The 10,449-nt window shown below is 37.8% G+C and overlaps 1 protein-coding gene across 4 annotated transcripts; it reads right to left on the reverse strand.

Annotated features, from left to right (window-relative positions):
• Nucleotides 1–1,187: 1,187 nt before the first annotated feature.
• LOC133656893 (uncharacterized) lies at nucleotides 1,188–10,443 on the reverse strand. Of its 4 annotated transcripts, none has more exons than XM_062057749.1 (6): nucleotides 9,850–10,443; nucleotides 7,690–7,864; nucleotides 7,439–7,608; nucleotides 5,074–5,187; nucleotides 3,742–3,829; nucleotides 1,188–3,597 (listed from the first exon to the last, which is right to left on the reverse strand). In XM_062057749.1, exons 1-6 carry the CDS (start codon nucleotides 10,417–10,419, stop codon nucleotides 3,371–3,373), a joined length of 1,344 nt encoding a protein of 447 aa, XP_061913733.1. In that variant the 5' UTR covers nucleotides 10,420–10,443; the 3' UTR covers nucleotides 1,188–3,370. The 4 variants fall into 4 exon arrangements, with proteins under 4 accessions (XP_061913733.1, XP_061913735.1, XP_061913734.1 ...); XM_062057751.1 differs by having other exon boundaries at nucleotides 3,407–3,597; nucleotides 3,742–3,780; XM_062057750.1 differs by having other exon boundaries at nucleotides 3,407–3,677.
• Between the last annotated feature and the right edge of the window lie 6 nt (nucleotides 10,444–10,449).

Below are 10,449 nucleotides of genomic sequence, written 5' to 3' on the forward strand. Positions count from 1 at the left end.
GGCAAAGACTTGAGACTTACTTGTGACTTGCAAAGCAATGACTTGGTCCCACCTCTGCCACAAACTAAGCATTAATCCGTGAAATACAAAGTTGGACTTACTCGTGCATCACTAAGTAACGTATTTGATTGACATAATGAGTGCCATGCTGCTGTGATCGTGGCACTAATAAGAAAAAGGGTACGTTTGTTTGCAGTTGATTTCCTGCTACAAATATTAGTCTCAACTACAATTCAAGTCTGCAGTTGTTTTTATGGTGTGAAGTTCTTATTTTGTGTCATTATTTAGCTATAAATGTCCCTGTTGTTCAGCAATGTTTGCTAGCGATGTTAAGATGAAGTATATGCTGTTGAGCCTACAAGAGATTTAGTCATGTAGTTTATTAATTAATATTTTCTTGATGCTAACAAATATCACCAAAGACGATATAATGTTCTGCACAAAAACAACAACTAAGCTTTTAGTTTCTGTTATGAAAATCGAGAAAGAAAATACGGTGTATTCGACCAACGATAAAATAATTATTACTAGGATTTAACATGATGTTAGTTTATTTGCACAACCAGGTCTTCGTAGTTATATTTGGGCATAGCACCCACAAAAGAACATAAACTAATGCAATCTATTTTCCTTTTCTTTTGTTTAGGTCTGCTCTCAAACACTACTAACTAGTCGAGAATGAACTTGATTGCACCACAGAAAGTTTCTCAAAAAAACCAAATGTGCAAACAAACATTTTACAAAGTGATCCCTGCAGACACAAGCATGGTCAGATTGTATTCCATAAGATGATGAAAGTGATATTTTTAAGAGCCACTTTTGTTTTCCGCCTGACTTTATTACCTCTATGAACCACTTATTTCGGGACTCTATGAAAGCTATTTCCTATATCTCTATTTGAACGACACCCAGAACAGCAATAAGGCATTTTTTGATCAACCTCTATACTCACTTGTTTTAATGCTACGCTCGAGCTGCTTGACCATCGTGTGAATTAAGCCAGCATTAGGCTCTCTAGCCTTCACGGCGAACCTTCACTTCCCATATGTTTCTCCTTTCTGTGTTGCAGGAAACCTATTCAACTGCTTGACACATTTTTTGTTAGTGGCTCATCTGCATGCTGCACAACAGGGCATATTTACATGGAAAACACTCTTCAATTAAAATAAATGTATAATGAGGAAATTCAGTGTCGCTTAGCTGCGGGTTCAAACTGGTATGTAACATGGCGCCCTGCAGTCACATGAGTGCCTTTTGACCAATCAATCAAGGGGATCGCTTGAAACCGGAATGTCCATACTCTCGCTATATGTGACTCTGAGCAGGTGCAGAGTGAAGATGTGGCCATATAAACAACAGGCGCCATGACTTCTCCCAAGGACTTGTGTGTTTCTGACAAAAAAAACCTAAATAATATGTCTATATTTAGTTGGAAACATACTCCAGCTCATAAACTTACAATAAAACTTGCTTTTATTTCTTCAAAGTATAATTTTGCAAACATATTTGATGCACTCTGCTGCTACATCACTGTAGTGTTTTTGGTGACCAGCAGGCTATTAAACACACAGGCCATGGCGCAATTTTTTTTTTAAATACACAGAATGACCATAAAAATAAATTATTGCCCTCATTTTGCCAAAATCTTCATTAGCTTTGGACCAACAATCACGGAGAAATTGTGTGTAAAATATGTCAACCGTGGTTACTGCCTCCAATGTATTTCTAATCACTGTAAGTATCATTCATTATGTATTATTCTAACTGATCTTTCTTTTTTGTAAGATGCTCAGTGATTAAGTGTACTTTTGTAGTTATTTCCCCATATTTCTGCACAATAACTCAGATATGGTTACACTGGCAAGCAGAAGAGAATATGGAGCAATTTTTGGTCCATCGTTATCTGTTTGAAATGACGACTTGAATATAATAATATTGTTAATTATTCACTCATTTTACCTGCAATGTACATTGACTAGGGTGGCTATGTCACTGCCATTTATAAACTACACACATTGGATCAATGTTAATGTGTATATAAATACATTTACATTTGTGGAAAAATCACGGGGAATATAAAAATATATATCAATTAATTAATAAAAAGTCCAATCAACTAAAAATATCACAAACCCCCTACGATACCTCTGCTGACCCCCTGTTAAATTTCTCTGCTTATACAAGTGCCGGAAATCATTGCATTGTCAAAAAAAATCATAATTTTGGGTCAACAATTTTATTTTTTTATTTGTAGGAAATCCTGCCAGTTCGTGCCCTTTTTCTCTGATAATAGGCCTTTTTTTGGTAGAAAACATTTTATTCACCACAGGTCGGTAATGTATGAATACGTGATGATAAGGTATTAAAGGAACAGCATAATAACACAGAATATTTGTACGTTGCAACGTGACATAGTGAAGTGAAGTGAATTACATTTATATAGCGCTTTTTCTCAAGTGACTCAAAGCGCTTTACATTGTGAAACCCAATATCTAAGTTACATTTAAACCAGTGTGGGTGGCACTGGGAGCAGGTGGGTAAAGTGTCTTGCCCAAGGACACAACGGCAGTGACTAGGATGGCAGAAGCGGGGATCGAACCTGCAACCCTCAAGTTGCTGGCACGGCCGCTCTACCAACCGAGCTATACCGTCCCATAGGTGCAAGATGGTGGCGCCTTGAGTGGCTATGTTCAGCTTTGTTAAAATCATCAAAACTTTTAACAAGGTAACAACAAGTTAATGAATTATTGTAAATGTAAGGCAAGCAGTGGGAATTACAGTATGTTAACGCAACATTAAAGATAAGCGAGCAGAACGACCTCGTGGCTTTAGAAAAGATAGTGGCGGAGCCACAACAGATGGAAGCGCGGTTGTATTGCTAGCTTGACGACCAGGCTTAAGGCTAAATATTTAGCTTGTCACCTTCCTTTTTCACAAGTAAACAATAACAACAACAAAAAAAGGAGTATTGGAGTATATAAAGTTTTGAAATTGTAACAAATATTTATATGGATTTACTGTTTATCCGTGACAGTATTTTGTTCATACAAACATTTTTGTGTGCCTCATAATCGACAAATTTCAGGCAACATTACAAAATGAATAAGGATCTTGAAAATGTCAAGTAAAAGTATCAATGCTGGTATCAGCAACACTGGCTCGTTTTACACAAATCAGAGTTCTTGCCCTCGGGTGAGACAGATAAGCTACTCGATAGTGCTTCAAATCTGATATTTTAGCACGAGATTTGCGCACCACATCAGGAGGTAGTCTAAATCCGTTTGGAATCTGATCTTTTCAAATGTGACTGCAAACTTTGCAATCACATTTGAAAAGATAGTTTGCCACTTTTACACCATCTTTGTTCGAGCTACTTAATTTGTGTGTGCAGGAAAAGACACAAAATTATCTTCTTCCTCATTCTACAGTTATTTTCCATCATCTGCCTACTTCCTCTACACAGACTCAGTGCTTCTTTTTTGTTGACTTTGTATGTTTTGAAAAAGTAGGGGGAATCCCTGAAGAGCGCCATGTATCGTTCCGTTGGTCCCGCTAGGCTGTATCGCTGCGTTGAGTCAGATCGTCCTTGTTGGATCGCTTGGAGGGTAAAAAAAGTTCAATTTGGTCCTTCAAGGCTCCAAAATGCTTCTGGATTAACATCAAAGTGTTTCCTAACACTGAAGAACACAAGGTGTGACTCGATGATGAACATGTCACAATGATCAGGAGGAAGAGGCTTACCTGGACAGGTGGCCTCCATGGAGCTGAGGAGCTGCTCACCTGTGTGCAGAACACGAGATATCAGCGGCTGATGAACGCTCACCTCTTGCTGAAATGATAACAAAACCATCACATTAGATATGATAGCTGATCATGTAAATGATAACTGATATTAAACAAGATAACTGATTTTAGACAACTGCTAATGTAAATAACTGATATTGATAATGTATATAATAACTGATCTTGAACATCCATCCATCCATCCATTTTCTACCGCTTGTCTCTTTCGGGGTTACGGGGGGTGCTGGAGCCTATCTTGATATTGATATTAGACATTATAACTGATAGCGTGAATGATAACTAATATTTGACAAGATAACTGATAATGTAAACGATAACTTCAGACATGATAACTGATATTAACCATAATATCTGATAGTTGACATTATAACTGTTATTTGACATGATAACTGATATTCGATATAATGGATATTTGACATAACTGATATTAGAAATGACACTTGATATTAGACATGATAACAGATAAGGGTGTTAAAAAAAATTATTTTCGCATAAATCCCAATTCTTATTTATAACAATTCTTAATTAATTAAAAAACATTTTAAATCGATTTAAAAAAATATATACAGTATATGTATGTGTATATATATATATATATATATATATATATATATATATATATATATATATATATATATATATATATATATATATATATATATATATATATATATATATATATATATATATATATATATATATATATATTTTTTTTTAATCTGTCCTGTCCAGCCTCTTAGGCAAATCCTCGTGTTGATGTAGATGCCTATATCTGATTTACTTTACAAAACGGATTTACGTTCCAAAAGAGAAGTGTTGGATATTTGACTTTATTAAATGTTTGGGTAAAATAATAGTGTAATACAAAATTTATCAGAGCTGTTTATCTATTTTATGAAGGAATGTAGCTAATCATAGAACTGGCACTCAATGTTATTAAAAAGTATGGATTTTGAATCAAATCGTTTTTAATCGAATCATTACCCCCCCAAAATCGAATCGTATCGTGCGGTGCCCAAAGATTCACAGCCCTAATAACTGATTTATGACATGACAACTATAATAATATTTGAGATGATAACTGATATTGGACATGATAACTGATATTAGAAAGTATAACTGATACAGTATTATACATGATAACTGATGTTTGGCATGACATCTATGATAATATTTGAAATAACTGATATTTGACATGATAACTGATATTGGAAATGATAACTGGTATTTGACATGATAACTATAATAATATTGAGCATGATACTGTACCTGGTATTCAGCAAGTAACCTCTTCACGTCGTCAGTGGGTGCAGCCAACACGTCCATCTTATCAGAAAGCATGTAGAGCCAGCAGATATGCTGCTCTAAGAGCGAGGAGAAGATCTAAAAAACACACACGCACCTTACAATACAGCGAGAATATGTTTATGTCGACACCTCAAGGAAAAATTTGTGAAAAATAGTCTCACCTCTTCAGAAGATATACAGTACAGTAATAACAGGGTGGATCAAATGTGAAGGCTGTACTCACTTTTGTGAAATACTGTATGGTCGGAGTAGGCAGAGTGATACCAAGGCTAATGAAAGCATTGGCTTGATACTAGTGCACTGGAAAAAATGCCCCTCTTAAAAAGAGTTTAAAAAAATAATCCAAGGTATTTTTGCTTGTAAAGAGCAAAAAAATCTTCCAATGGAACAAGTCAAAATTGTCCTGGTAGGATTTCTTGAAATGAGACATTTAAAGCTTTAAAAACGTGAAAGTGATCAATATTAGCTATACTAGTTGTACGAAATGTTGTGTCTCAAAACAAACTTGGGATGCTCAAAAGTTGTATTTCTTCCTCAGAAAATCTACTGCCGAAAAATAAGTTCTTATGTCTCACAAAAAATACTATTCAGGGGATTATGACTTTTTTTAAAGTTTGTTTGGACATTTCGTCTAGAAATTAGAAATATATGTGTGTGATATACTTATGGTTATGGTATTCATTTATTTCGAGCATGCATACAATGTGGTACATCACATATTAACAATTTCACTGAAAAGGAGTAGGAAGAAGCAAATATTATTTTTGTTTGCCAGAAATCACTTAACACATTTGTTCACTTCCTGTACTCAATCTGTATCCCAAACAACCGAATACAGTAAGTATATTAAAAAAGTAATAATCATACAAAGCTGATCTACTAAGCCTGTTTGCAGAGGATTACGTATCTTACTGTAAATTAGCAAAATATCAAGTGCAACCCATTTATCCGTTTGTTTTCATGTATATGCAGAATATACAGTTTGGTGATTATCAGAACACAATACTCGGAGGAAGAGATGCAAATATAATAATTTAGCAGTCGCATTTTGATTTATCAAGACTAAAACTGTTTTGCGGCCACTATTTTTAGCACATCTAGAAAGTATATGAAAACCGGCAGTTACGCAACTTAGTTGGTTTAACTTAGTTAAAAGTATATTGTTCCTGTATTCACCAGGCTTTTGATTGATTGATTGATTGAGACTTTTATCAGTAGGTTGCACAGTGAAGTACATATTCCGTACAATTGACCACTAAATGGTAACACCCAAATAAGTTTTTCAACTTGTTTAAGTCGGGGTCCACTTAAATTGATTCATGATACAGATATATACTATCAGATATATACTATCATCATAATACAGTCATCACACAAGATAATCACATTGAACTATTTACATTATTTACAATCAGGGGTGTGGAGGGGGGGGGGGGGTAGGATATGGACAGCAAGTAGTGGACATAGAGAGAGAGAGAGAGAGAGAGAGAGAGAGAGAGAGAGAGAGAGAGAGAGAGAGAGAGAGAGAGAGAGAGAGAGAGAGAGAGAGATCAGAAGGCATAAGAAAAAGTATCTGCATTTGATTGTTTACATTTGATTATTAGCAATCCGGGGAGGGTGTTAGTTTAGGGTTGTAGCTGCCTGGAGGTGAACTTTTATTGCGGTTTTGAAGGAGGATAGAGATGCCCTTTCTTTTATACCTGTTGGGAGCGCATTCCACATTGTTGTGGCATAGAAAGAGAATGAGTTAAGACCTTTGTTTGTTCGGAATCTGGGTTTAACGTGGTTAGTGGAGCTCCCCCTGGTGTTGTGGTTATGGCGGTCATTTACGTTAAGGAAGTAGTTTGACATGTACTTCGGTATCAGGGAGGTGTAGCGGATTTTATAGACTAGGCTCAGTGCAAGTTGAGTTTAGATTTGATGGTTATGGAGGTGCTAGGGTACCAGGAAGTGCATGCGTAATCGAAAAAGGGTTGAACGAGAGTTCCCGCCAGAATCCTCATGGTGCTTTTGTTGACCAGAGAGGAGATTCTGTAGAGAAATCTCGTTCGTTGGTTAACCTTTTTGATTACCTTGGTTGCCATTTTATCACAGGAAAGATTAGCCTCTAGAATGGAACCTAGGTAGGTGACCTCATCTTTCCTGGTGATAACAATGTCACCCACTTTTATAGTGAAGTCATTGACTTTCTTAAGGTTGATGTGGGACCCAAACAGGATGGATTCTGTTTTACCCAAGTGTATGGATAGCTTTAAGGCTGGGGAAAAAAACCTACTTGATACAAACAGTCCCCTGACCCAAACCTCCCAAACGTGTCTATACTTACATAGATCTGTTGTATTAAAGAAGGATTATGGTCCTGTTCCACCAGCATGGTCCTCTGGGTGTCACTCAGAGTGAGACCACACAGTTGCTCTACCAAGTTTTCCACATCCTGGATACTGCCGTGGGTCAGTCCTCCTCCATCAGACTCTATCCACGGCCTGGAACTTCTCACTGCCATACAGTCACTGTTGTTAGCTGACAGCAGTAATGCTAAACTAGGTAGCATAATCAACACTTTTGTTCTGTGAGTACCTGATTCAGTCACACTCCTTTCATCTACGTTCACATTCTTATTGCTTTCTTCTACCTCTTTGACCGAATTCTTCACAGGTAGCGTTAATGTGTTGAAGATGGAAGCTGTGTCTGACTGCAAAGACCCCCAGCTGGCTGTGACAGGAAGACCAAGCCTGGCTGTCAAGTCCTTTACCTTCAAAAGGCAACAGTTACCGTATAAGAATAATTCGAAAATACGGAAATCATAAATATAGAGTGGGGTATACAAGTATTTAATCCCAATACAAAACGTGGTTTAGTTCTTGATGTGGAAAGACTTGTTGGCAGGCGCAGAAGTCAGATGTGTGAAACAAGGTGTGCTTTGTTTTCCTTACACTAAAGGACTAAACCACCAACTGCAGTATGTCTACTGGGCTGCTTGGTTGAGTTTCTTTTTACATTGTACAAAAAACAAAGCGAACCAAAGTGCGTCACACAAAACCGCATGAGAATGCTTTCTTACATAAATGGTCTCAAGCAGGCGGAGTATACAAACAAAAAGATTTGCTCGATGGCTACTGAAGTACTAAAAAGGGGTGTCCTGAGCCGATATTGCTATCAGACCAATATCAGCAAAAAACAAGTATTGGAATATATCTGCATGCATCCAAACGTCCGATATAAGCTCCGATACAAGCAGTCTTGCAGCGTGTCTATTTGTGCAAAGCTGGACGGCCAGGTAACATCGAAATGTCCTCCAATAAACTCACACGGTTGGTCTTTCCTTGTATTTTCGTCAAATCCTTTACAAAAGGTATAAACGGTAGGCTATAGGCTACTAGAAGCTAACAGCTACACAACAGGTAAGCACACAATAACACACGAATTAGACATATACGTGATAAGTGTCCTTAATTGAACAATATTGCAGTCTAAACAGCACATTTGTCAATATAAACAAGTATCAAATAATTATACTGTAGTTACATATTGCTTACACAAATAAAGTCTGCAAATCAGAAGCGTATTAGAAAGCATCCAGAAACAAACGTGTCCGCATCATTCAATTTACTACGTCGTAGGTTTAACTTAAATTACTGTGGCCACTGGTTATTGTAGCAAAAAAACCCAATTACCCCTCCACTTCAACTTAAAGACAGTGTACGTCCATTGCAGATGTTTAATAAGTAATACAGTAATTGACTAACTATAGAGCACACCTAAATCTAAGCTGCACCCACTTAATTTGTTGTGCATTTAAATTTGTACATATTAAGTTAAAGTTAAAGTACCAATGATTGTCACACACACACTAGGTGTGGTGAAATGTGTCCTCTGCATTTGACCCATACCCTTGTTCACCCCCTGGGAGGTGAGGGGAGCAGTGGGCAGCAGCAGTGCCGCGCCCGGGAATCATTTTTGGTGATTTAACCCCCAATTCCAACCCTTAATGATGAGTGCCAAGCAGGGAGGTAATGGGTCCCATTTTTATAGTCTTTGGTGTGACTCGGCCGGGGTTTGAACTCACAACCTACCGATCTCAGGACACTCTAACCACTAGGCCACTGAGTAGGTATAGTGTATAAGCTGTGAATACATCTATACACCACAGGTGTACACATGGAAACACAAAATATTTACGCACGCACTTGTGTTTATTCACAAATTTAACAAAAGACAGTGCCTGTAACACGGCATATGATATAGCATACCAGATAATTCATCTCAGCTCGTGAACCCAGAAAAAAAATCTATAAATTAGCTGCATAATTGTATAACCTGCAGGGTCAAAGTGTGGGAAAACATTGGAGACTTGTAGTCCGGAAATTATGTCAGGTTTTCCATACCTACCACTGTTCTGTTTGAGTGATTTAAATACAGGGAGAAGGCTTAGTGTACTGACTAGTGAGTTACTCTGTACTGCTGGTATGTTATGTCAATCAACTCATCAAGGTCCGCTTATGTAAACGGGAGTCCACCTGTCCGAGGGACGTCAACCAAAACATGTTCCACTGTAGTTGCTTAAAACACAGTAAAAGTCGCTGGAGTTAAGGCACCTAATTCACACACTGCTTAAGAAGCGAAAGAATTGTGCCAAAAGGTAAATCACCTGGTTTGGTGTCTTTCAAAACTTCTGACAACAGAAACAGAAAATTCATATCAAACTGGAGTGCTTGGTGAAACTGAACCTTTACTGACCTGTCTGGAGAGGAACTGCGGCTCCTGTAGCTGATCTGGCAGACACCAGAACTCATTGTCTAAGTCCCCACTAACACATTTGGACTGAGGAAGAACACTTGTTGTACAGATGAAAGCACTGTAGGACGAGGGTTGTGAATATTGAAGCTGGCCTCCATCCTGGTGACAATTCACTACGTCTTTGCCTGTACCAAAGTCCAAACAGTCCCCACCAACACATTTGGACTGAGGAAGAACACTTGTTGTACGCATTAAAGCATTGGTGGATGAGGGTTGTGAATATTGAAGCTGACCTCCATCCTGGTGACAATTCACTAAGTCTTTGCTCGTACCAAAGTCCAAACAGTCCCCACCAACACATTTGGACTGAGGAAGAACACTTGTTGTACGGATTAAAGCACTGGTGTATGAGGGTTGTGAATATTGAAGCTGACCTCCATCCTGGTGATAATTCACTAAGTCTTTGCTCGCACCAAAGTCTAAACTGTCCAAAGACACCCCAGCAGATTGCGTAAATGAGTGCAGATCTGAGGAACCGATTTTCTGATCACCACTCAGCGTCTTCCACATTTTTGTTTGTATGTTGCTGCTTGGGCTTAA

Source organism: Entelurus aequoreus, linkage group LG09 (genome assembly GCF_033978785.1).
Source record: "Entelurus aequoreus isolate RoL-2023_Sb linkage group LG09, RoL_Eaeq_v1.1, whole genome shotgun sequence".
Classification (NCBI taxonomy): domain Eukaryota; kingdom Metazoa; phylum Chordata; class Actinopteri; order Syngnathiformes; family Syngnathidae; genus Entelurus; species Entelurus aequoreus.

Coding starts and splice junctions, on each gene's coding strand:
- LOC133656893 (XM_062057749.1), bottom strand. CDS start 10,419: ATGTGGAAGACGCTGAGTGGTGATCAGAAAATCGGTTCCTCAGATCTG. Junction 5,188..7,438: donor CTTTAATACAACAGATCTAT/GTAAGTATAGAC, acceptor TGTGTTTTTTAG/ATCTTCTCCTCGCTCTTAGA. Junction 3,830..5,073: donor GGTTACTTGCTGAATACCAG/GTACAGTATCAT, acceptor TTATCATTTCAG/CAAGAGGTGAGCGTTCATCA.